Below are 27,206 nucleotides of genomic sequence, written 5' to 3'. Positions count from 1 at the left end.
TGGTCTCCTGATTCCATTACAGCAGGACTCGTATAGGGGAATGTTTACCCTCAGTATTTCAGTCCAGACAAGTGACTATGGGCCGTATTCAATTAGAATCGAAAAACTGGTAGCCGCGAAATAGTATCGCAGATTGTGTATTTTCGCCTGTCGGAAACTTATCTCCATATTCAATTAAATCTGCTTTTCACGTACATGGAAACTCAATGTAATGGTGAAAAAGATTTGCCTCTGAATAGCAGGAGAAAAGAAGTGCAACATTTTTATTTTGGGGTGCAAACGTGGGGAAACCACTTAGAACCCTTGGGACAGCCCCACAAAGGATAACTGTCAAGAAATTCCAGGAAAAAAGCAAAGAACACCCCAAAAAAATACTTTGAATTTGGGGGCGAAAAAGCACAAAGTGGGGGAACAAATTAGCAAACTAGCGAAATAAGGTTCTGGCGTGCTCTAAGAAGGGCTCAAGTGTTTTTGGGATTGCAGGTGCTTTTATAAGGATGGAATTTCACTTTTATTAATACTTCACTTTATAGACATTAAAAGATGCTCGCACCCATTTTCAGGTACCCCAAATTTGCCAGGACTACTTTTTTTCTACTATATAAACTGCTTTATGTCATTCTTCACCACTTGTGCAAAGACGCTAATTAGAGGCAATTGTACCAGCTTAAGTACCCCAAAAAGTTTTATTAGGGCTATTCGGGCACTACTATATTGTGTTTCTGCATCTTTTTGCGGGGGTTCAGGCTGATTTCCCCGATTCTGACACCATTTTCCGCCTGTTCTGATTTCATGTGTTGCCGTTTTCGCGTCTTTTGGAATTGAATAGGGAGAAAAGCGGGTACGCGCATGATAGGTTTCCGCTGCTAAAATATGCGATGTAGGCAAAAAGTCCGGCATGCGAAACTTTATCGCGAATGCAAATCTAATTGAATACCGCCCTAAGCCTGAACACACACAGCAGCCCGTTTCCCAAATTCTTCTTAATAGCTTCTTACAGCTGGAAAATCGTACACCCTATAAAGAAAGTCTATAGATGTAGTCATTCTGAAAACTGTGGGGTCTATTCGCTAAGCTTGGGATGGAGAATAATGTACCAGCCAACCTAACTCATTTTTCAAACCCAGCCTGTGACACGGAACTGATTGGCTGCTACTTTACCTCATGTCACTTTATCTCCATCTAAGGCTTAAGCTGTCCACACACTAGACCAGCTTACATCCAACCAGCCAACTAGTTGATTGGTTGGAATGAAAATCTGGTAAGGTATGAAAGCAAATGACAATCAGCAATTTGCTCCCAAATGCCGGAAAATGGACAAAAACTGTTGTTTGAACAAATTGTTTAAATCAAACATTTAACAATCCTGTCTGACGACCATTTTCATCTGTTTTCTGGCATTTGGGTGCAAATTGCTGATCATCATTTACTCCCATACGTTATCAGATTTTCATTCCGACCAATCAACTAGTTGGATGAAAGTTGGTCTAGTGTGTGGCCAGCTTTAGTAAATAGACACCTTAGTCCCTGTGAAGTACATAAAGGCCCTCATTCAGACCCACTCGCGAGCGGCTGTCCGCTCGCAAGTGGGTCGATGGTCTGCACTGCGCATGTGCACGACAGAGGGAGCTCCGTCGTGCGCGAGACGCGACGAGCGAAGGACTTTCCTTCGCTCGTAGTGTCTCATCAAAGGGGGCGTGCTGTCGATGGCGACTGACAGCACGCCCCCTTTGGTGGGCGTGCCGGGGGCGTGCCTGCCGGACGGAGGCGTTCCCAAGGGAACGCCTACCGTCAGAAGCCGGCCCCACTGACATCACTAGTGATGTCAGTGGGAGTGATTTTGGCTCTGATGGAGCCAAAATCACTCCTGGCCTTGCGGTTGAGAAACTCAACCGCAGGCTTCTGCTCGCAGTGGCGATGGTCGCGATGGTCAAGACCATCGCGACCATCATCCTGCACGCTCGTATATGCTGTGGATGGTGACCCACAGCTATACGAGTGTCCAGGAGGACGCTCCATTTTAATGGAGGTGGGCCCTGATTCAGAGCGAGCGCTCTGGTCAGAGCGTCCGGCTCTGAATCAGGGCCAAAGTGATGTGCTGCGTTTTCATGAATATCTGCAAAGTAACGTTGAAGTGCTTTGTCCGGAGAGACTTTTAAAGTGTTTCTGTTGCATTAGGCTGTTTCAGAGAAGGGTTAACATAGCCACATAGGTCTCCATCATATTATCCTCATCACAGTTATTCTTATAGGCGATATTTTGCTGTTATGCATTTGAAATATGATTATGCAACATATGATCAGTTTTCATAAAAATGCTTTTTTTTCCCCCACAATTTAAAAATGATCACAATAATGAAACCAGAATTTGTGATACACGAATACTTGATAAAAGCCAGATTTGATTGCGTAAAGGCAAAGTAACCATTGGCATAATCTTTAGTTATGAGTATTGCTTCCTGAACTACAGCGTATCTGTGAGCTGCTCGGTTCTGAAGAATTGAGCAGTGTGGGCTGGCAGGAAAGGGATTTCAGGATTTGTACTCCAGGCTTCCTACTCTGTGTCTGGCCTCTGTGTTATCATTTATACTCCTATCGCACACAGGCAGACCAGGGGACTGGGTACAGAGTTTCCTCTTGATCCCCAGTAAGGCATCTGCCTTTCTGTCGGCAGCACTTAAAAACCTACTGACGTACACAAATGCCAGCAAACCTAATAGTTTATAATTCGAGCCATTTATATCTGCAGAAATTCATTTTTCTTGCTGTTATGGCCCTGTGCCAGAGAGCACGTATGCTTACAGAAAGCCTATTCCAGATCTCTGTCTGCCCAGTTTGGCTCCAGTGTCTATGAAATACACTTGCAGAGAGGAGCACTTGTTAGGGTAAGAGTCTGTGATAGCTATCCACGAAATGTTCTGGGATGTGTTTATCTGTTACATTTAACAATACACCATTCATACTAATTACATATATGTAAGATTTCATGGTTGAAACGTCTGCTGGGTGGTGATTGAGACACATTATTTGTACCACCTTTGGTTCTTGGTAGTATTCTTTCATTGGTGATTTCAGATGAAATTTCTCTAGTCATTCTATGATGATGCAAAGCCTGCCACATCGGCAGAGAACAGGCTAATCTACTTGGAAGATGTTTGGAGAAGTGGCTGCATCAGTGTTTGTTACTTGTCTCTTTTGAGCTTTTCTTTTTAGGTGCAGACTGCCCTGACCCATAGGTGAGATAAAGGATTGTACCCTGCCAGCATTCGTCTTTCACAGTAGTCACTAGGCAGGGGTGATCTTTAAATGGGGTTGTGTTTCTTCTTTCTTCTGTCAGTAAAAGTTTGTGTATGTTTCAAATGTAAACTTGTTTCACATGTTTTATTTTAAAGAGCTTTTATTATTTTTTGCTGATATTAACCAATGGTTAAGAAATGCTGTCACCACATAATGGGTCTATCTAGTCTGCTCATTTTACCTTCTAATGACTTCATTTGTGACCTACACTTACAAGTGTTGTATTTAAGTACCCTTCTGGTGGATGTTTGTTCTACAAATCTGCAAATTATTTAATTTTTTATTAACATTATACAACATTTCTTGTGCTTCTCACTTTGTATTCTAGAAAATACTCTTGAACCTTGAGGGAAAATGTTGTTGTATTTATTGTGTTACACTTTATTTCATATAGCTGGCCACACACTAGACTATTTTCTGCACGATTTTGACGCATCGGAACAATGAATCGTTCAAATTTGTGCAAATTGTGCAGTTTCCACAAGCGATAACGATCCGATGCGTGGTCCCGCGGGTTGTTTGTCGCATCTTCAGATCTTATCTACTGCATGTAAGATCTGGCAATGTCCTTAACGGTGCGCTGGAGATCATTAAGGACGCGTGATAGGTCGTTAGTCACATTGTACAGTTTAGCAAGATATTGTCTGTCCAGGGGTGCAGGTGAGTTGCCCGGGGAGTTCAAGGGAAATCGTTGACGACATTGCATCTTCTGCAAATCGTTTATTGTGTGGCCAGCATATCTCTGTGATGTGTGTATATATTTATACATAAACTGTTTACACTCTGATCTGTTTTCCTTTACTGCCAGAACATCGTCTGTTTTCACAGAAAACCATTTAGTTGCTGCAAATGAGTAATGAACCAAATATCTACTTATCACAGACACCAGTCAGGGTGTAGGGTTTTTGTAATCTGTGACAAGCTGGATACTGTTGCAAAGTAAATATATGGGGTGTGGATTAGAAGATCTACACTATTTAGATAGACAATCAAAAGATCAAACCCAACTGGTAGACGGGTCAACATGGATGAAAATCGATAGGTTCAAAAGGTAGACATGGTCAAAAGGTCGACGTTTGAATGATCGACACACAAATGGTGCCTAACCCTAACTGTCCCTCCTAGCGCCTAACCCACTGGTAAGTGCCTAACCCCCCCCCCCCCCCCAAAAATAAGTGTCGACCATTCTAATGCCAACCTTTTTGTACAAGTTGACTTTCATCCATGTCGACCTTTTGACCATGTTGACCTTATGTACCGGATGACCTATTGCCTGTCTACCAGTTGGTTTCTACCTACACACTGTCAACCTTTTCATTGTCTATCTGTTGACTGCCATCCAAAGATATGAAAGCTTTATGTATATTTAGAGATCATTATAAGTGTGGGGAGAACAGGTTGTCTGATAATTCAAGCAGAAACTATCAATCTAGGTAAGAATTTACTGCATTATTATTTCGATAGATTCCTTTCAATCTGTGTCCTAAGAGAGCTGGGAGAGGGGATATGTAGCCAGAATGTTGCGTGCAGAGCTGTGCGTACTCATGTGGCTGAATACAACAAGAGGAAGTTTGTAGTTTACATCCATGATGGAGAAACAATGTCAGGAAGCAGAAACCCCTCCTCCCTGATGAAGGTTATAAGGCTGGTGTATTGGATTGAACTGCACTGATCTGTCATCAGATCCTCTTGTGATCTAATGCAGGAGTCTTGGTTATATTGTAGAATTGTCAAAATGAAAGTAGATTGTCATGGTCTGGAGCTGTTACAAATAAAAAGTAAATCCGCTATTTAAAAACCTAACCTAAATAATTGTGAATGTGCACAGATACCACGTATTTCATCTAAATTGGAACCATATCAGGGTACCATAAAAATATAACTAGACATAACTGTATCTGTAGCTGTATTTTCCTCTACTATGTGGAAGCATGTAATGTATGTATTTTAGCCTGATGGATTTTAGAGTTTCAATCTGTATTTTAATATGTCATTATTTTGACACATTTAAATTCCTAAATGGTAAGGGAAAAGGAGGGGGGGAGGGAAACGGGGTCGCACCAAGACAGTGTATTTGTTAGACCACCCTATTACGAATATCAAATTGATACTCAAATCTTGTCAATTATTATTATTACTTTTATAATAGGGGTGCTACTCCAGGACAAATCCCTTAATCGCATCACAAAAAAAGAGAAACGAAGAATCCCATACGAGACAGTGTGCACTCGTATGGGATTCTTTGTTTCTCTATTGTGATGTGATTTTGACACATTTGTTAAGAACACAATCATATTATATTTTCTACATTTATTTTTTTGTTCATCTTTTTTTGTCTTCATGGAATGGGTGAAATGGAAATTAATGTCCTACTAGGATATAGATGAGGACAGCGCCATAAGAACTCATTTGTTTAATATTTCAGCTTTATTCTTCCATAGGGTCCACAGGATCTACCTTTGGGTATGTAGTTGGAGTAATCCATTGCACCAAACAGCTTACAGCTTTGAAGCTCCCAGAATGCATAGGTCCTCCTACCTATATACCCCGCCCCCAGCCACATTCATTGTTTTTTTTTGTTTGGTGCGCGGCAAGTATCCAAACGCACCGTTTTAACAGTGGGACTCCCTAGGCAGTCCCAGGCTTTTCTTTTTTTTGGTTTGGACCAGAGCTGGATGACAGTGTCTTCTCTGTCTGTCTAAGTCTGCGGGGTTGCAGTCTACGACTACCCCTAAGTATAGGCAGTCATCAGATCGGTCCTTTTGCCCACAGGGTCTTCCTCTAGATGGGATAATTCCCACAGGAAACCGCAGACCAGGAATCCTGGTCAACTAGACGTCCTGCTTCCAAGCCGGACGATAAGCCCACTGCCTGATGGGGAGGTCTTGGGGTTAGAGGCCAACTTCTACAGATTTCTCATGCGTGGCATCAGACGACTATGGATGCCTGGGTTCGAGAGGTGGTCTCTCAGGGTTACGCCATCACGTTCCAGAGGCATCGTCCTCAGAGGTTTGTTGGTACAGCTTTTCCTTTAGACCCGGTCAGGTCTTTGGCCTTCTGGGAGGCTATTGCGGCCCTCCTGAGGTCAGGAGTTATAGTCCCCGTTCCTGTGAAGCAACAGGGAAGGGGTTATTATTTAAATTTGTTTTTGATTCAGAAACCAAATGGGTCACATCGGCCTATCTTGAATCTGAAGAGTCTCAACAGATTCATCCATGTGCCCAAATTCCATATGGAAACCCTACGGTCAATTATGCTGGCAATGGAGCCTGGAGATTTCATGGTCTCCCTGGACATACAGGATGCATACAATCCCTTGTGCACAGTCTACTTTGCAAGCAAGAAGTGTCAGTTCACTTGGCAATGCAGGTGCTGGGCTCCATGGTATCCACATTTGACATGGTGGCTTATGCCCAGTTCCACTCCAGGTCCCTGCAACAATGGATTCTGTCTCATTGGGATGGTCGGTATCATCAGATAAAGTCTTGGATGATCCACATTTCGCCAGAGGTTCGGCTCTCCCTCGCCTGGTGGCTGCAGACGACTCATCTAGACAAGGGTCGCCCATTATGGGTCCCAGATTGGGTACTCCTCCACGGATGCAAGTCTGCGAGTATGGGGAGCGGTGACAGGCCATCACACCTTTCAGGAAAGTCACGTGCAGATAAATGTTTTCGTGTAGTGCACAGAGCGCTCATTCTGGCACAGGATATCCTTCATGGCAGTCCTATCCAGATTTAGTCCGACAACGCGACGACAGTGGCCTATATCAACCATCATGGAGGTACATGAAGTCCGGCAGCCATGAGGGAAGCGGTGAACATTCTGCTGTGGGCAGAATGCCATCTTCCAGCAATCTCGGCAATATTCATCCCAGGAGTCCTCAACTGGGAAGCGGACTTTCTAAGTCGTCAGGACATACACGCCAGAGAATGGGCTTTTCCTCCGGACATCTTTCAAATCCTGTAGGACAGGTGGGGAATACCGGACGTAGACCTCATGGTGTCAAGTGACAACCATAAGGTCCCCAGAACAAGGGACCCCTCAGCCACCTTCGTGTATGCTCTGGCGGTGAGGTGGGACTTCAGGTTGGCATACCTGTTTCCTCCAATCTCCCTCCTCCCAAGGGTGGTCAGAGAGTTCAAGCAGGAAGGTGGCGGGACAATACTGATAGCTCCTGCCTGGCTCAGGAGACATTGGTTCGCAGATCTGACATGTCTATCCATAGACAGTCCTCTTCCACTGCCTTCACGACTGGATTTGTTAGTGCAGGGTCCCTGCCTATATCTTTATTTACCTCGGCTGGCTTTGATGGCATGGCTCTTGAGTCTTCTGTATTAAAGGCGAAGGGTTCTCTATTTCTGTGATCCAGACGATGCTAAGGGCAAGGAAGCCGGCTTCTGCCCGCATCTATCACAGGATTGGCATTTGTTTTTTCTTTGGTGTTCTCACAGAGATTATGACCCTAATGTCTTCCAGGTCTCCCGAGTGCTTGCTTTTCTTCAGGCTGGGTTAGACTTAGGTCTTCGCCTGGCTACCCTGAGAGTTCAGGTTTCTGCATTGTCAGTTTAGTTCCAGCGCAGAAATGCTCTCCTGTCAGATGTTAGAACATTTTAGCAGGGGGTTCTCAGTCTGCAACCTTGTCCCTCCGGTGGCACCGTGGGATTTATCTTTGGTTCTCAGGGCATTGCAAGTTGCTCCTTTTGAACCCTTGGATAAGGTGGACCTTAGATGGTTGACGGCGAAGACTTTTCTCGCTATTTCCTCAGCTCGCAGAGTTTTTGATTTGGCAGCATTGTCATGTCCCTCTCCATATTTGATTTTTCATCAAAATAGAGCTGTCCTCTGCTCTAGAGCGGGTTACCTTCCAAAGGCGTTGTCTCCTTTTTCATATGAATGAAGAGATTGTAGTACCTGCCTTTCAGTCTTCAGACCTTTCTAGGGGTGAAGCTTCACTGGATGTGGGCCGAGCTTTGCGTATCTACGTAGATCATACCAACTCCATCAGGAAATCGGATGCGCTCATTTTGTTATATGGTTTTCACAAACAGACTTTGGCTTGCTAGCTGCGTTTTGACGATTTCTCAGGTTTATACACAGGCTGGTCTCCCTGTCCCGAACAAGGTGACAGCACATTCTACTCGGTCTGTGGGACCATCGTGGGTGGTTAGACATGGCGCCTAGGCTGAACAGCTGCAAGGCAGCCACTTGGTCTTCCGTCCATACCTTTTATCAAATTCTATGCATTTGATACTTTTTGACTCCCAGGATGCTTCCTTTGGGCAGCAGGTTCTCCTCTCTTCTCAGGAGCATTCCCACCCTTAAGGGATTTGCTTTAGGACGTCCCCAAGGTAGACTCTATGGACCCTGAACAAGAAAATAAGAGTTATGGTATAACATACCTAGCGTTCCTGCTAAGCTGTTTCAGCGAGGCGCCGCACCCTGCTTTATTTCTGAAGGGCAGAAAGCACCCTGCCCTCCAGTGCGGCGCTCCGCTGAAACAGCTTGTGGGTTCTGTCCTCCACCCACGGGCCGCATTTCACGCGGGTGGGGAAAACTGCAGAGCAGCGGTCACCGCATGCGCCCGGCATCCATTCACAGTGACAGCGGCACTTGGGGGCTGCCCGGCATGTCCGTAAGTGCCAGGCACGCCCCGAAGAGTGACGAAAAGGGCAGACGTCATAAAGACATGCCCCCTTTTCATTGGCCAAGCCCCCTTTTTTGGGCGTGTGCACATAAGTGCCCTTGCTCTAGGTCCGGCGGCAGCCACAGAGTGAACACTAATACCTTAGTTCAGTAGTTCCCAAACTGCGCGCCGCGGAACCCCGGGGTGCCTCGGGACACTTGCAGGGGTGCTTCAGGTTGGTGGTCCAGCAGCAAATCAAATTCTTTATGGTCAATGTAATGTAAATATGTGCACAAATAGAAGCACAAACCTGTCCACCGCTCTATAACCAAACCTAACATTGACCGGAACGCACAATTTACTTCACTGTACTACTTCACTAAATTTTTTCTCAATAAAAAAAACTTTGGCTTAGGGGTGCCGTGAAAACAATGCTGATTCACTAGGGCGCCGTGATTCAAAAATGTTTGGGAACCACTGCTTTAGTTAATTATTTTTCTTCGAGGTCCACAGGGCACCCACCCTAAAGCACTGGCCTCAGTTGTGTTCTGTATCCTTCTTTTTGGATCACTTATTCCCTCTTCGAGTTTTGACAGTGTTTCTTGGGGACATTGTACTTCCTTCTCCACTTTTTCCGTCTCTTGCAGTTAGGCTTGTTTACAAACTGAATGCCTGTTGCTGGTTGCGGGGTATATAGGGAAGAGGACCTATGCATGCTGGGAGCTTCAAAGTTGTAAGCTGTTTGGTGCAATGGATCACTCCAACTACATACCCCAAGGTAGATCCTATGGACCTCGAAGAAAAAGAGTTAACTCAGGTATGTTATACCATAACTCTTATTATTTAGAAACACATGGAAAGCTAGGATGTGTGTGGGCACTGTTAGCTGTTGGGAACTTCTGAGAACTTACACACCATAGAATAATCTGTGTACATTTCATGCCACACAGAATTTATAGTTCATTTCTGGGGGCTATCGGCAATGGATCTAGGAATAAACATGAAACGTTTTATTTGCTCTTTGCAGGAATTTGACCTCACACATCATATTTTAGGATCTAAGACTGTCAAAAATAATATACTCCAGTGGTGCTTAAGTCTTGAAGAACTTTTGTTTTACTTAGTAAATCAACGGTTTATCCGTTCCATGTCTGCGAGGTGTCTTCTAGTAAAGATGAAGACTGATAATATCATGCAGTATATTTGATTCTTATGGAACTAGTTATATTGTTTTTTTTAATAATGGGCCAAATGTAATAGGGGCCGAGTTTTGAAAAGGTGCTAGTATAGAGTTATACTCAAACATTATTGGAACTCGCCCTATGTAATGGGGTGCGAGAACCTGCAAACTCACATGTTTCTCACACCCTGGAACACGCAATGGCAAAACTCGCATCCAGATGTTTTGCCATTGTGAAGATACAACTCTGCCAATGTAATTGAGTACGAATTTTTAACTCTCACACTATTACTTAACTAAAACTCGCATAAAACTAGACCTGTTTCAAGCTAGCGAGTATAACCTGAGCAGGTGCAAGTTACAACTGAGGCATGCACAGATTAAGTGTAAAATAAAAAAAAATGACATAAAAAGCACAACCAGCACCAAGCTATCCTGAGCTGGTCCTGGTTGTGAAAATACGGGGGAAAAAAGATGTAGGGGTCCCCTGTATTTTCATCAACTAGCACCAGGCTCAGTGAGCCAGTGCTGGTTGTGGAAATATAGGGGACAAAATGAGTAGGGGGACCCCGTATTATCCACAACGGGCACCGAACTCTTTCTAGCAGGGATGTAATGCCGACATCCGTGGGACCTGCTTCGCAGCCGGGGAACCCTGGGGAGGTGGGGAATCACTCTTCAATAAAGAGGTTTCCCCTCTCCAGAGCACCCCAGGCCTGGACTGATAGCCTGGGGCTATCCCCGGCACCCCTGGGCGGTGGCTGCAAGGTTGATTGTGTAATAAATAGATTTAATAATGTCTTTTACAGAAGAACTGGAGGTCTCAGCAAGCCTCCTTCGCATGCTGGTACTTGGAGAAACACAAGTACCACCATGCGGGGGGGGCATTAAGGGCCCGCTGGTACCTCTAGTTCATCTGTAAAATAAATATTAAAATAAACACAGGACACAGATACTGAAGGATTTATTATTTTATTACACATGCACTCATTCACTCACTCGCCTGTACTCCCTACATACTTACCTTGTCCCTGGTGCTGGTCTGTCCCCTTCTACAGTAGAATCTAGTAATCATTCTAGCACCCTGCACCTCTCCCAACCTGTGCAGTTCCTCTTTCCTGCCTGGGGTATCCCTCTCTACTCTGGACACCCTGGTTTGTTGCATCAGCTGAGTGTGCAAGGAACACCAGAGCAGAGTGGGACACCCCAGTCAGGAAAAAGGAACTGCATGGGTTGGGAGAGTTGCAGGGTGCTAGAATGAACACTAATGGCTTGATTCAATTCAATGCTAATTGAATAGTGCTGGGAACGAGCTCCTGGAGCTATTCAATTCAGCGCACTGCTAAGCCCGACTAAGGATTTCTTCTCTCATCCCTCCTGGGATGCGAGCAGAAATCCAACAAAACTACAAGCGTGATTCTTTTTTCTGTCCTTAGTGTGGCGGAAACAGCATCGTGAAATGAAGCTTAGTCGGAGAATGTTCGTTCTCGCGACTTAACACCCTAAGGCGTGAGGGGCGGGAGAACGGGCATTCCCCGACCTAACAGAGCGCAGAATTGAATATCTCCGGGTGCTATTCAATTTGCATTGAATTAAAATTAGCCCTAAGAACCCTGTGATCCGGACCTGTAAAAAAATATACCATTCTCACCTACCCATTGTTCCTGTCCTCTTCTGTCCATGTACTCATCCTCCATATTCATAAAAAAAACAAATTGACAAAAACCTGACCCACAGACATAAGAACGGAACTTCCCGCATGGCGACTCGGCCACGGCATTTCACATAAAAATACGTTGGCTGAGCGGTGATTCTACGCCTCTCTTAGTCAACGAGCAGTTCCCACCATTGACTTCAAAATGGGACCCTAAAACTCACACCCTATTACATAAGTTGTGGGACAAACTCGCACCCTATTACATTTGGCTCCAGGAGTAGTAATAAAAATATGTGGACATCCCCTTTTATGATTGTACGGCTGAGTAATGTGACCACATTATCTGCATAGAACCATGCTGGAGTGCTATTCTTGCCATCAGGGCATTTCTAAGACTGAGTTATTTTAGTGGAGCTGGTACCAAAATGTCTCAGTAAAATCTTTGTCTTCTGTTTCTAGTTGGGACAGAACTGTTGGTTGGTGTATGATCTCAACCATTAGAACCACCCAAGATGGCAGCCAACAAGAACAAAACTCAGAGTTCCTTGGTACTACACAAAGTGATCATGGTTGGAAGTGGTGGGGTAGGCAAGTCAGCGCTCACACTACAGTTCATGTATGATGAGGTAAGTTCTGCGGGGAGTTTCAAGACCTGTTTGAGATGTATAACCAGCTTTATCTGTTATATTATTTTAATAGTAGTTTACAAGGGCTGGAAAGTATATTATAGCATTTAACTGTGGAACACATTTGGGATTGGGAGTCTATGAAGTTTTCCACAGCCACTTGAAAAAATATATCCTACTCCTAGCATCTCACCCCATACTGCCTCTCTTGTAAATAATTGTTTTCAAATCTTTTCCTAGACTGCATAGACAGGATTTGATGGGCCTGTAGTTCTCCTGGCTCCTTAATGCACCGTAATCTGATCATTTGATAGCTGTCTCAAGTAAAGCACGTTACGCAGCTGAGCAGTGTGCAGTCTGTACACACATAAAAGGAGTGTTTTGCCTTTTTGCTAGGTGATAGACTCAAACCTAGTACTCTGCTGGAGAGAGAACCACATGATACAGATAATTTATTTTGGTTATCTTTGTGAAAGAGGGTAAAATGTAATGTGTAAGTGGGGGTTGTCAGAATATACAGTAGGTTTACAATGCTTTTTAAGTCAATGGATATGGTTTATGAATTGTCCTCTTGTCGCTCAACCTTAAGGGGATGCAGTCAGGAAGCAGACAGTCGAAATGCTGACCGCCAACTTCCCGAATGTCTAATCCCGGCAGGGGTCTAATGGTAGGCGTTGAAATCCCGACGCCTGTCCTTTTACCTACGCCGGGAGCCCGACACCCGGCATACCGAACGAAGGTAAGCCAGGTGGCGCACGCGAACAGCCACGGGGGGGAGGGTTAGGATAAGGGGGTCCTGGCGGTATTTCATACCAGCGGGCCCGTAATGCCCTGCATGCTGGTGCTTGTGATTCTCCAAGTACCAGCATGTGGGGAGGCTTGCTGGGACCTGTAGTTTCACTGCAAAAGATAATATTTTTAACTCCTTCAATCACACCACAGTTATTTAAAAAATGTTTCAACTCGAGGCACACTACACAAGATTTTAAAATTGCCAAGGCACACTATCTGGTGATGCGGCATGCGTGATCAATGAAAACACACACACATTGGCCTCCACAGGAATAAAACGCAGTACACTGGCCTCCTCAGGAATAAAACACACTACAGTACAAGTGCGCTGAGCTGACCGCCTGCGGCACAGTGGTTCAAAAACGCTTCTTTCCATTGTACTTTGTAAGGCGCTGCGGAACACTTGTGGCACCATATAAATAAAGGATAATAATAATAATCAACCCGGTACCCACCGCTCAACTCCAAAGCATTGCCCTGGAAAGGGGGACTCCTTTAATGGGGGGGGTCCCTAACTGCCCAGGGATTCCAGGCCTGGGCTGACTATCGATCAGGGGTAATGCTGTGGCCAGGGGGACCTGGTGAAAGGGTTCCCCTGGCTGTGGAATTTCTCCCCCGCTAGAAAAAGTTTGGTGCTGGTTAAGGAAAACACAGGGGGCCCCCTACACTTTGTCCCCTGTATTTCCATAACCAGGATTGGATCAGATCCCTTTGCTGGTTGCGCTAAATACAGGGGACCCCTACGGCGTCATTTGGATACATTTGAAATTAAGTCCTATTCCATGAATAAAGTTGAATAATGAATCTAGAACGAACTTTAAAGTAAACTAAAAGTTAAAAAAAAAAGTTATTGTTGCAAAAAAAAAAATTACAATGTACTTGTGACAGCACAGGACTTAGACAAAACACATCCTTTCGAGGTTACATAATATTGAACTTCTGTGAAATTCAACCTGGCTGGGCTCTGATTTTTCCTGTGCAGGATAAGCAGACCCAGTGATTCAATATATTAATCTAAATATTTGTGCATTTGTACTTTATACAATAAAGAAAAAATTGTTTTAGTTACGGAAAGGGACTTGCATTTTCGTTGTCTAATGTAGCATGAACGTAAGTCACACAGATATATATGTGGGAGGCACATATAGAAACCGTTGTAATTCCTACACCGTTCACCTGATTTGGATGTAATTACCCTCAAATTAAATCTGAAAGTCTGCAGTTAAATCACATCTTGTTTGTTTCATTTCAAAGCCATTGTGGTGGTGAATAGAGGCCAAAATATGAATATTCTGTCAATGTCCCAATATTTATGCACCTGACTGTGTATGTATATGTGTGTGTATGTATGTATGTATATATATATATATATTTCTACTTCAGGGTCCATAGGGTATCCACAGGATACCTTGGGGTATAGGTGTGACGTCAGTCGCAGGGCACCAAAGAGTTAAGCTTTCAGCCTCCCAGGATGCACTAGGTCCCCCTCCTATACCCCGCCCCCGGGCCAAGGCACCTCAGTTTAGTTTGGTGCCCGGCCGGAGTCGGGTGCACCTGTTGGAGTGGGGGCTAGAAGAGCCCCTGAAGCTTATTCTTCATGCAGCTGTGGCTGCACATCTGGATGAACAGCATGGACAGTCAGTCCTGACGTCCATGCTGTCTTCCCTACACCCCGCCGGTACCAGAACGCCGGTACTGATCCGGGGATGCTGGTGGGCGTCTGGGGTCACAGCTAGCGGTGACCCCAGATGCTCCGGACCATGGCCGGATTCAAGGGGGACAGAGGTAAGCAGCGGGGTCCCGCGGTGGGTCCCCGCTGATCACATGGTCCTAAGTCCCCAGGCAGGGGGCTCCCTGGGGACTGGCTGCAGCGTGGAGCCAGGCGACCAACCTGCGCTTTCCACTACCCCCTGGGACAGCGGACCGCAGCAGAGCGGTAGCGCTGCGGCGTCCCAGGGGTTAAATGCATGCCAGGGGAGCGCGCCTTCCCTGTCTCACAGCCGGCGCCTCCCCCGCTGCACACAGCCCTCTCTGCATGCTGCCGACTGGTCCTGTGGCAGCGCTCCTCCCCCAGGCCAGCCTCCTCTCTGCTCCTCGGCGGCCATCTTCTCCAGAACGCATGGTGAACGCTGCTGGAAGCGCTGGACGGAAGCATCGTGGTCTGGGTCCCCCCGCATACCTCTCCTCCGCTGTGGTCAGGTCTGTGTATGCAGCGCTGTGTCCTACCAGGCCCTGTGTCTGTGTAGTTGAGTGATCAGCGCTGTTAGTGCAGGAATTGTTATTTTTCTGCATTGTATGTGACTGTGCTAGCGCTGCTGCCTGTAATCTTTTCTTCTCTAAACTGTCAGCTTTATTACTGTCCCTGTTCTTTCTGCTAAAGCCCTTGCGGTGCGGTGCTGCAGGGTGGTCTCTCGCCTATTTAATACTTAATTGGTGAGAGAGGTCACATACGTGGTGCCATCATGTCTGAAAGTGATTTTCCCCTCCGGCTACAGTGTACCACGTGCAAAGTACCGTTAGCGGAGGGGGAGGGTAGCGCGGAGGGCCTTTGCCGGCAGTGTTTGTCCATGGCGCGGCCTATTACGGTTACAGCACCGGTACAGGAGCCGCCCTGGGCTTGTTTCGCTCAGGCGTTAACAGCTTTAGTGGGCCAGTTAGCTCCGCAGCCCGCGTTTACTCCGATGGGTTTGTCCCAGCAGTCTGTGGTGTCGTCACCCATGCAGGGGTTCCCACGACAATTGGTGGTACCCCACAGTCTCCCTATTTCCCCGCTCCCGGGTTCTCAGGAGCCAGCGTGGGTTAACTCCCTGACAAGTTCTGTACAGCACTTGTCGGATGTGTTGCAAGGGGAGTCTGTGATGCGGTCTCATAAAAGGCCGGTGGCGTCTCTGTCCGCTCCTTATGAGGATGACGAAGGGACGTCTGATGATGGGGAGATTCTAGATCCTTACGATCAGGAACCTCTCCATACTAAGGACGCTGATGCTAAGTCCAAAGTATATATTCCTGGACTTATTCGGGCGGTCCGCACAGCCTTGGTGATTGAGGACGAAGTTCCCCCAGCGGCTAAATCTAAGTATGCCTTTTTCAAAGATGTGAAGGGCGATGCCACAGTCTTTCCTCTTTCGGGTCAGTTGGTGGACCATTTAGAGGAGGCGTGGAAACAACCTGGCAAAAGATACCAGCCGCAGAGACGCCTGGCGGTGGCTTATCCGTTCGCGGATAATTATTTTGCTAAGTGGGAATCCCCTCCACAGGTGGATTCTCACGTGACCCGTCTTGTCCGTAGTGCCACATTGCCGATGCCATCCATGTCCTCCCTTAAGGATGCTACGGACCGCAAGGTAGAAATCTGCCTGAAGTCCGCTTATTCCCTTGCAGTGGGGGCAGCACGGCCGGCTATGGCCATTTGCTGGGTTGCCAGAGCGATGGAGCGCTGGGCGGATTCATTAGAGGCTTCTTTTGAATCCGACTGTCCGGCCGATCAGGCGGAGTTGATTGGCAATCTCCGTGATTCGGCCACCTACATCAACGAGGCGGCTCTAGACATTAGTACTCTGGTGTCTAGAATTTCTTCAGCAGCGGTAGCTGCTCGTCGCACCTTGTGGCTGCGATCCTGGAAGGCGGACGCAGATTCCAAGAAAGGTCTGGAAGCGTTGCCGTTTACCGGAGAAGTTCTCTTCGGTCCGGATCTGGATAAGATTGTGGCCACGCTGGCGGCAGCCAAATCTGCCTGTCTCCCGTCGGCCGCTGCTCCTTCTGGTTCGGGACCATCGTCCTTTCGGTCATCTAGGGCCCAGGGCAGGCCCAAACCACAGTCGTTTCCTCGACAGGCTGGCCCTAAGAAATCGGTCAAGCCCCGGAAGCAGGCATGGAGTACCAGACGTCCGGCCCCCAAGCCAGATGACAAGCCTGCGGCCTGACGGTCCGGGCCTCCCTTTGGGGGATCCCAGGGTGGGAGGCCGCCTGCTACAGTTCGCCCAGTGTTGGTCGACCACTACGACAGACACTTGGGTTCTGGAGGTGGTTTCCCACGGATACGCCCTCTCCTTCCGGCACAGACCCCCGGCTCGCTTCTTCACCACGGGTCTCCCATCAGACCGGAACAAGGCTACGGAGCTGCGGAAGGTATTGCACACTATGCTCCAGGCTGGAGTTATAGTGGCGGTTCCATTCTCCCAGAGGGGCCAGGGTTTCTATTCAAATCTATTTTTGGTACAGAAACCCAATGGGTCATATCGTCCGATACTCAACCTCAAAGCACTCAACAAGTCTTTGCGGGTCCCGAAGTTTCGGATGGAGACCCTACGGTCCATCATTCTGGCGCTGGAACCTGGGGACTACTTGGTGTCATTGGACATACAGGACGCTTACCTGCATGTCCCTATTCTTTGGCGCCATCAACAGTTCCTCAGGTTTGCAATCAGCAGCGACCACTTCCAGTTTCGGGCGTTACCTTTTGGCCTGGCAACAGCACCACGTGTTTTCACCAAGGTGATGGCGGTCATGGCGGCTTCTCTGCGGCTGCAGGGAGTCCGCATGTTGCCGTATTTGGACGACCTGTTATTGGTGGCAGGATCTCCAGAGCTCCTGTTACGCCACTTGGACCTGACCATTGCACTGCTGCAACGGCACGGCTGGCTAATCAACTGGCAGAAGTCCACTCTAATCCCGTCTCGGAGGATTCTGCATCTTGGAGCCTTATTGGACTCGGGACAGCAAAGGATCTTCGTGACGGAGGACAAGATCTCTGCTTTACAGTCAAGGGTGCGCAGTTGTCTGCACAGCCGCCGGGTGTCCTTACACTCGGCGATGAGGTTACTGGGCTCCATGGTGTCGGTGTTCGACATGGTGGAATACGCCCAGTTTCACTCCAGACCTCTGCAGCACCTGATCCTGTCCAAGTGGAACGGGCTGACTCAGTCTCTGAAGTCCCAGACGATTGTGCTCACCCAGGAGGTTCGCCTGTCCCTTACGTGGTGGTTACAGACGACCCACCTCAACAAGGGACGTCCGTTCTGGGTTCCAAATTGGGTCCTGTTGACAACGGACGCCAGTCTTCGGGGCTGGGGAGCAGTTTCGGGTCCACACTTGTTCCAGGGCAGGTGGACGCCGACAGAAGCGGAGCTTCCAATAAATATCTTGGAACTCCGTGCGGTCTTCAATGCTCTCCAGCAGGCACAGCGGTTTCTCCAGGGTCGCCCGGTGCAGGTCCAGTCGGACAACGCTACCACCGTGGCCTACATAAACAGGCAAGGAGGAACTCGCAGTCGGGCGGCTCTCGTAGAGGTCTCTCGGATCCTGGTTTGGGCGGAGCGCAATCTTCCGGCCATATCAGCGGTCTTCATCCCGGGAGTGCTCAATTGGGAGGCGGACTTTCTAAGTCGCCAGGACGTTCATCCGGGGGAATGGTCCCTGCACCCGGACGTTTTTCAACTACTGGTGGACAGGTGGGGTCTTCCAGAAATCGACCTCATGGCGTCCCGGCACAACAACAAGTTGCCGGTGTACGGGTCTCGCACAAGAGACAAAGGGGCGTCTCTGGTGGATGCTCTGTCCGTCCGGTGGACGTTCCGGTTCGCATACCTGTTCCCTCCGGTCTCCCTTCTTCCACGGGTAATCCGGAAATTCAAACAGGAAGGAGGGACGCTCCTGTTGATAGCTCCCGCGTGGCCCAGACGGCACTGGTTCTCAGACCTTCAGGGTCTGTCCGTGGACATTCCTCTGCAGTTGCCGCTACGACCGGACCTTCTGTCTCAGGGTCCTTGCCTTCACCCGGACCTGACTCGGCTGTCTTTGACGGCGTGACTGTTGAGACGGCCATGCTGAGGTCCCGGGGGTTTTCCAGCTCTGTGGTGCGTACCATGTTACGAGCTCGGAAACCGTCTTCCGCGAGGATATACCATCGCGTGTGGCATACGTTCTTCCAGTGGTGTCGACCGAGAGGTTATGCACCGCGGGAGTTTCGTCTGTCTCGGATTCTCGCCTTCCTGCAAGCGGGACTAGATCATGGGCTTCGCCTTGCTTCTTTGAAGGTACAGGTTTCGGCCCTATCTGTCTGGTTTCACCGTAGGATTGCTACAATCCCGGATGTGCGCACCTTTATGCAGGGTGTTCTCCGCATTCAGCCGCCCTTTGTTCCACCTGTGGCGCCTTGGGATTTGGCTGTGGTCCTGAGGGCTCTCCAAGGACCGCCGTTTGAACCACTGGGCTCAGTGGATCTTAAATGGCTAACAGCTAAGACTGTTTTCCTTCTGGCCATTGCTTCGGCCAGACGTGTTTCTGAGTTAGGGGCTCTTTCTTGTAGACCCCCTTTCTTGGTTTTTTATGGGAACAGGGCAGTGCTCCGCACTCGGCCCGAGTTTCTTCCCAAAGTTATTTCCCAGTTTCATATTAACGAGGAAATAGTTGTTCCGGCCTTTAACTCACCGGGTCTTTCCGTGGGTGAGGCCTCATTGGATGTTGTGCGGGCCTTAAGGACTTATGTTGACCGCACTTCTTCGTTTAGGAAGTCGGACGCTTTGTTTGTCCTCTTTAGCTTCCGTAAAAAGGGTTGGCCTGCTTCAAAGCAAACTTTGGCAGCCTGGATCCGTATGGCTATTTCTGAAGCTTATCTTCATGAAGGCCTACCGGTCCCTCCTTCTCTGAAGGCTCATTCCACTAGGTCTGTGGGTCCTTCGTGGGCAGCTCGACGTGGTGCCTCGGCAGTTCAGATCTGCAAGGCTGCTACGTGGTCTTCTGTCCATACCTTCGTGAGGTATTACAGGTTTGACACCTTCGCCTCTCAGGATGCTTCCTTCGGGCGGCGGATTCTCCTTTCTGCACAGGAGCGTCCCCACCCTTAAAGGATACTGCTTTGGGACATCCCCAAGGTATCCTGTGGATACCCTATGGACCCTGAAGTAGAAAATATGAGATATGGTAAGAACTTACCCTTGTTATCTCTATTTCTACGAAGTCCATAGGGTTCCACAGGACTCCCGCCCTGTCGCACCTGTGCTGCAGATGGGCTTTGCTCTGGTCACCGGTTTTCCGTCTCCCTCTGGTGAGAATGTGATTCTTGTATGTGTCCAGATCTTTGTTCTCTCTCTTCCTTCTCCTCCTCCGGCCTATGGCTTGGTAACTAACTGAGGTGCCTTGGCCCGGGGGCGGGGTATAGGAGGGGGACCTAGTGCATCCTGGGAGGCTGAAAGCTTAACTCTTTGGTGCCCTGCGACTGACGTCACACCTATACCCCAAGGTATCCTGTGGAACCCTATGGACTTCGTAGAAATAGAGATAACAAGGGTAAGTTCTTACCATATCTCATATTATGTATATATATATATATATATATGTATATGTATATGTAGTAATCTACTAAAGTATGTGTACTAAAATGTATATTATTATTGAGTCATAACAAACCTTTTAAACTTCCTCTTGAATTCCTGCAAGTCACATGCATTTGTTTCCAATAGTAGCCAGCTTCAGGATTAGTGAATTACTACTGTTGTCACATATCTCTCCACCAGTATAGAAAACACTGATGTTCTTTAGACCAAAATTACCTTGAAAAAGCAGTGATTTTGCTAATTTATTTTTTGTCAGTTTGGTTTCACTTTCTATTTAATGGCCCATTTCATCCTGAAATCTTACAGGGAAATTGCATCTCTGTCTGTGTCTGCCCTCTGTGTAAATGATATGTACAAATGTTCCTGTATAATGAGAGCCTCTGTCTATCTCAGTTTGTGGAGGACTATGAACCCACCAAGGCTGACAGCTACAGAAAGAAAGTGGTGCTGGATGGAGAGGAGGTTCAGATAGACATCCTGGACACTGCTGGCCAGGAGGATTACGCAGCTATTCGAGACAACTACTTTCGTAGTGGAGAAGGCTTCCTGCTAGTTTTCTCTATCACTGAGCACGAATCTTTTACAGCAACAGCGGAGTTCAGGTTGGTGCTAAAAGTAATCTTAAATTACAATTGATTAGATATTGGTGTTAGAACTATAAGATACTAGTATAACTTCTACATCTGCTGTACACCCAAAGGGGTTGGGTACAGGATGCCGGCGGTCAGAATCCCGACGCTGGCATCCCAACAGGGCTAGGATACTGACACCTATTTGTAAGTTTCCTAAATCCCCCCTCTCCTAACCCTTACCCTCCCTCCCTGCTGCTTAAACCTAACCCTACTACTTACCGTCGGGATTCTGAGCGCCGGCATCTTGACAGCTGGATTTATGCCTACGTCCACCACCCACAGCTTGGCTGCCTGGCTTTTTATAACTGATATTCAGATAAGAAATTCTGTAAAGGTATTGTTAACCCTAGGCAACAGTAACAAGTTTAAAATACTATCTTCTGTCTCCATTTTCAGTTTTAGCAGAATATTACACAGCTCTTGTCATAGATAATTCTGTAGCAGACGCTCAGTAGGGACAAGTTATGTCTCCCAAAAACACACCTTAAAAAAAAAAACAAATATCCATCCAGCATGATGCAAGTCGCTCTTTTGGTTTTTCCCTAATGTCTATATGAACTTTATAGCATTTGGTGGACTCTCCTTCCGTTGATCTAGGTGAGAATCTTTTCTAATGTCCAGATTTGTAGTGCTGTGCCTAGTTACACTACACGTCCAGAGTAGTGTTCCCGCTAGGTTGTTTTAGATGCGCACCACTAAAACATGGCGGGTGCTGTCCCAACTAACGGGACGCACTGTCCCGTGGGTGGGGAAAAATAGCGGTGCAGCGATCACTGCCAGTGAATAGATGCCGTGTGCATTCGCACAGCATCTTTGCCCAGAGAGGGGAGAGCTTGGTGGCAGCCCGGCATGTTTGTGAGTGCCGGGCACACCCCCAAGAGTGATGAAAAGGGGGTGCATCCTAAAGACTTGCCCCCTTTTCACATGACCATGCCCCCTTCTCAGGCACTTTCTAGGTCCAGCGCCGGACCTAGAGTGAACACTACAAGAGTATGTATGCACCCGAACATCACACTCATTCTTTTTGAAGATCTCATTACAGAACTATGGACATCCATACAGATCTGGTCCCGTATTCCATTTGAGGCAAAAAGTCCAGATTTTTCGCCTGCTGGACTTTTCGCCTCCTTCGCCTGTTTTCCAGGCGGAAAAGTATCGCGTGCGTGCCCGCTATTCCCCGTATTCAATTCCAAAGTAGGCGAAAACTGGAACAGGCGAAACTTGGATCAGCGAAAAAATACGGGAATTTTTGGGAATTAATTGTAGGACCCCCCTAAAGATGTCCAGACCTGGGGGATCACTATGGGTACCCCCGTTTTTGCCTGCAGAAGAAAGTCGGGTTTTTAAATAGCCGCGGCAGGTGTTTTTTTTCTGACATTGAAGAAGTGATGCAGAAGAGCACTTGGCTTTTTTATTTCCTTTTTAACAGTGGTCCCATCAAATTTGGGGTACTTGAAAATGGGTACTAGCATATTTTTAAGTCCCTAAACTAATTTTTTTTAAATTCTGCAAAAATGCACCTGCCGCTACTCTGTGCAATGAAGAAAACACCTGCCGCATTTAAGGGAACCCCTGTGGATTTAATTTTTCTATTTTAGTTTTGCACATTTCATTTTAAGGGGCATTCCCAAGGGTGCAGGCTATTTTTTTTTTTTTAAAGCCTGCACCCCTAAACCCCAAATCTGCACTTTTTTTCACCTGCTAAAGGTAATTGAATAAGTATCCCTGTTTCACACCATCTACGAAAAAAAACGGGCAGGTGCATTTTTGCGCCTATGAAGAAGTGGTGAAGAATAGCACTTAGGTTTTTTTGGCGGGGGGAATTAACTATTCCTAAATGCTATTCTTCACCACTTCTTCATAGCCGCAAAAATGCACCTGCCGCGGCTATTACAAACCCCGACTTCCTTCAGCATGCAAAAATGGGGGCACCCATAGTGAATCCCACATGTCTGGACATCTTTAGGGGGGTCCCAGGCATATTTCCCGAAAATTCAAGTTTTTTTCTTGTAGATGGTGTGAAAAGTCATTTTAAAAAAACAGGGATACTTCTTCAATTACCTTTTAGCAGGTGAAAAAAAGTGCAGATTTGGGGTTTAGGGGTGCAGGCTTTAAAAAAAAAAAAAAAATAGCCTGAACCCTTGGGAATGCCTCCTTAAAATGTGCAAAAAAAAAAGTAAAAAACAAAAACAAATTAAAAACCACTTCTAAAATAGACAAATTAAATCCAAATTTGATAGGAATAGTTATTTCCCCCCCCAAAAAAACTATCAAATTTGGGGTACATGAAAATGGGGGTAAGCATTTTTTTAAGTCCCTAAAGTTATTTTTAAAATTCTGCAAAAATGCACCTGCCGCTACTCTGTGCAATGAAGAAAACACCTGCAGCATTTAATGGAACCCCTGTGGATTTAGGGCCTGATTCAGAGCCACTCGTAAGCGGCAGCTCGTTCGCTCCGAGCGATGTTTGCCCAACTGCGCATGCGTACGGATCGTAATACGCATGCGCGAACCAGTCAGTGCGGCCGAAATTCATGTGCTCGCAAAATAGCGAATGCCTGCTAATTTGAGTGACAGAATGAGGCGTATGTGGGTGGTAACAGGGGAAGGTGCTTGAAAACGGGGAGTGGAGATCCGATCGCAGGCGTGCTTAAAGGTCAAAACGGGCGTTTTATGGGTGTGCATATTTAAAACAGCAGCGTCATTGACCACGTCACTGGGTTTTTTTTAAGCCAGAACTGCTCGCAAAATTGTGGTAGCAAAAACCAACCACAAGAATAGCGAGCAGTTCATACCCTGTTCGATGTACTCGATTAATCTAATAAATAGCGGACATGACGTAGGATGCGAGCAGCCAGGGGGCGTAGTTTCCCAAAAAACGACCGCAAGTTTTCTACGCTCGTTCAGACCTAGAGGCGTGAACAGACCGCAAACAGCGAATGGTTCATTTGACTAGCCACCCCTATTTTCAGGACGAGCGACCGCTAATTGCGTCCGGCTCTGAATCAGGCCCTTAATTTGTCTATTTTAGAAGTGGTTTTTAATTTTTTTTTTTTTTTTTACTTTTTTTTTTTTCTGCACATTTCTTTTTAAGGGGGCATTCCCAAGGGTTCAGGCTATTTTTTTTTTTATTTTTTTTAAAGCCTGCACCCCTAAACCCCAAATCTGCACTTTTTTTCACCTGCTAAAGGTAATTGAATAAGTATCCCTGTATTTTTAAAATGACTTTTCACACCATCTACGAAAAAAAAACGTGAATTTTCGGGAAATATGCCTGGGACCCCCCTAAAGATGTCCAGACATGGGGGATTCACTATGGGTGCCCCCATTTTTGCATGCTGAAGGAAGTCGGGGTTTGTAATAGCCGCGGCAGGTGCATTTTTCCCCCATGTCTGGACAACTTTAGGGGATACTTATTCAACTGCACTTTTTTTCACCTGCTAAAGGTAATTGAATAAGTGTCCCCTAAAGATGTCCAGACATGGGGGATTCACTATGGGTGCCCCCATTTTTGCATGCTGAAGGAAGTCGGGGTTTGTAATAGCCGCGGCAGGTGCATTTTTCCCCCATGTCTGGACAACTTTAGGGGATACTTATTCAATTACCTTTAGCAGGTGAAAAAAAGTGCAGATTTGGGGTTTAGGGGTGCAGGCTTTAAAAAAAAAAATAGCCTGCACCCTTGGGAATGCCCCCTTTTAAAACGAAATGTGCAAAAAAAGAACAAATTAAAAACCACTTCTAAAATTAGCAAATTAAATCCACAGGGGTTCCCTTAAATGCTGCAGGTGTTTTCTTAATTGCACAGAGTAGTGGCAGGTGCATTTTAAAAATAATTTTACAGACTTAAAAAAATGCTTCCCCCCCATTTTCATGTACCCCAAATTTGATTGGTTTTTTGGGGGGGAAATAACTATTCCTATCAAATTTGGGGTACATGAAAATGGGGGGTAAGCATTTTTTTAAGTCTGTGAATTTATTTTTAAAATTCTGCAAAAATGCACCTGCCGCTTGTCCCCACAATGAAGAAAACACCTGCCGCATACATGGGGACCCGACCTGAATTAATTTAGATAGTTTGGCACTTTGTTCCCCTATTTTTTTATTTTTTTTTTACCCCCAAAATTAAACTTAATTTGTTTGGGGTGTCCCTATTATTTTTAAACTTTTTTTTAAATGACACTCCCAGGGGTGCAGGCTATTTTTTGTAAGCCTGCACCCGTAAACCCCGATTCTGCACTTTTTTCGCCAGCAAAAAGCTGGTGAAAACTTATCCCCGTTTTTTTTTATCATTGACTTTTCGCACCGGCGAAAAGTCAATGTAATTGAATACGGGGATAATTCAAAGAGGCGAAAATGATGTCATCGGCGATAATTTATCGCCGATTCCGACATTTCGCCTCAAATTGAATACGGCCATTGGTCTCCTGTTTCCTACTGGAACAGCCTCCGTCTTCTGGAAAGGCTTTTCAGTAAACATTCAAACATTGCTTCAGGGATTCACATCCACTGTGTCACAAGAACATTAGTGGCTGGTTCCGAGTCGCACGCAGTGTCAGTATCGTATGCATTTGGTCGATGTGTTAAGTTTGTGAATGCGTCTTGATTGTCAGCACTCTGGAGTGCAGAACAGATTTGGGGACATAGTGTATGGAATTCTAATCTGATTTAGCTGTGTCACTGTATGCCGCTGTGTCCAAAGACGCACAACCTCTCACTCAGGGGGCCATGGTCAGATGGAAATACTCCTCTTGCCATTGGGCTGGTGAAAGTTTCAATTGTGCTACAGATGATACGGAAACGCAGCGCTACAAGTGGGCATCTCAGTATTACGCAAAAAGCGTGTGACTCTGCCCCTTAGTGAGGTTGCGCACTGATGTTGGGCCAATTACTTTTCCATTTCATCCCCAAGGTTTTTGTTGGGGATCGGGTCAGAGATCTGTGCAGGCCAGTCAGGTTCTTCCACTTCAAACTTTGTAAACCATTTTTTGATGGACCTAATTCTGAAACTGGAAAGGGCCTTCCACAAATTTGGAAGCACACAAACAATACTCTAGACTTTTATTGTATACTAATTCAATAAGATTTCTATTCACTGGAACAAAGGTGCAGAGGTCAAACCATAAAAAATTGCCCCAGACCATTATTCATCTATTATTAATCTGTACTGTTGGCAGCATGCATTCAGGCAAGAAACTTTCTCCTGGCATCAGCCAAACTCTGTTTTGTTCGTCGACTGTCAGATGGTGAAGAGTGACTTGTCACTCCAGAGTCTAGTGACTTTACACCACACCAGCCGGCGTTTGGCATCACACATGGTGATTTGAAGCTTGCATGTGAATACTCTGGCTTTGATGTTTCTGACAAGCATTTCTTGCACTTAAGTTGCTTATAAAGGCAATTTAGGATTCTGTAGTATGTGTTGCAAATGTAGACAAACTAAAGGTGCATACACACGTAACGATTTTGTAAGCAACGATTTTCTGTCAGATTTTCCCTTGAAAAGTGAACGATTTTTTGAAGTGTAATGAACGATTTTTTTGAACGATGAACGAATAATGTTCCTTCCCTTAATGAAATGTTGGACAGTCTGAAATGTACGATGAACGATAACTACAAACGGGAGTGCGCATTTGTGATTATCGTTATAACTCATAAACTGCAAAACTACAAACGGGAGTGCGCATTTGTGATTATCGTTATAACTCATAAACTGAAAGATTTTTTGAACGATAAAACAACGTCGTTACCGTCAAATCGTTTAAAAAAAAAATCGTTACATGTGTACGCACCGTAAGAGAAAGTCTTGTGTGAGGCAGGGGGAGGCCTGAAAAAAAAAGCCATTTTACAGTGTATGGGTGCAGGTAATGAGTGTGGATGAGAGACACAGAATGGAGGTGTTAAGTGAGATTTTGAGATAAGAGGTGTGTTGGTGTAGTTTTTGTTAGCCTTCTATGCAAGCAAAAGTATTTTTATGTTAAATTCAGTAGATATAGGGACTGACCAAGCAGTGCAGCAGTAGAACCACGTTATGTGGGGGGGCACTGTTTGGTACACCGCTCATAA

General features: G+C 46.3%; 1 protein-coding gene across 2 annotated transcripts in view; it reads left to right on the top strand.

Moving 5' to 3' along the window:
- The window catches only part of RALB (RAS like proto-oncogene B), an 88,182-nt gene that overhangs the window by 14,942 nt on the left and 46,034 nt on the right, over positions 1 to 27,206 (top strand). For both annotated transcript variants that reach the window (XM_088473668.1, XM_088473667.1), the window contains 2 exons: positions 12,219 to 12,385; positions 20,905 to 21,113. In XM_088473668.1, the coding sequence (XP_088329794.1) occupies positions 12,272 to 12,385; positions 20,905 to 21,113 (323 nt within the window). In that variant the 5' untranslated portion in view covers positions 12,219 to 12,271. The remainder of the gene's footprint in view (positions 1 to 12,218; positions 12,386 to 20,904; positions 21,114 to 27,206) is intronic.

The sequence above is a fragment of the Taudactylus pleione genome, unplaced genomic scaffold (assembly GCF_031769625.1).
Source record: "Taudactylus pleione unplaced genomic scaffold, aTauple2 ptg000138l, whole genome shotgun sequence".
NCBI lineage: Eukaryota > Metazoa > Chordata > Amphibia > Anura > Myobatrachidae > Taudactylus > Taudactylus pleione.
The sequence above is the reverse complement of the archived record's forward strand: the minus strand, read 5'-3'. Positions and strand labels throughout refer to the sequence as shown.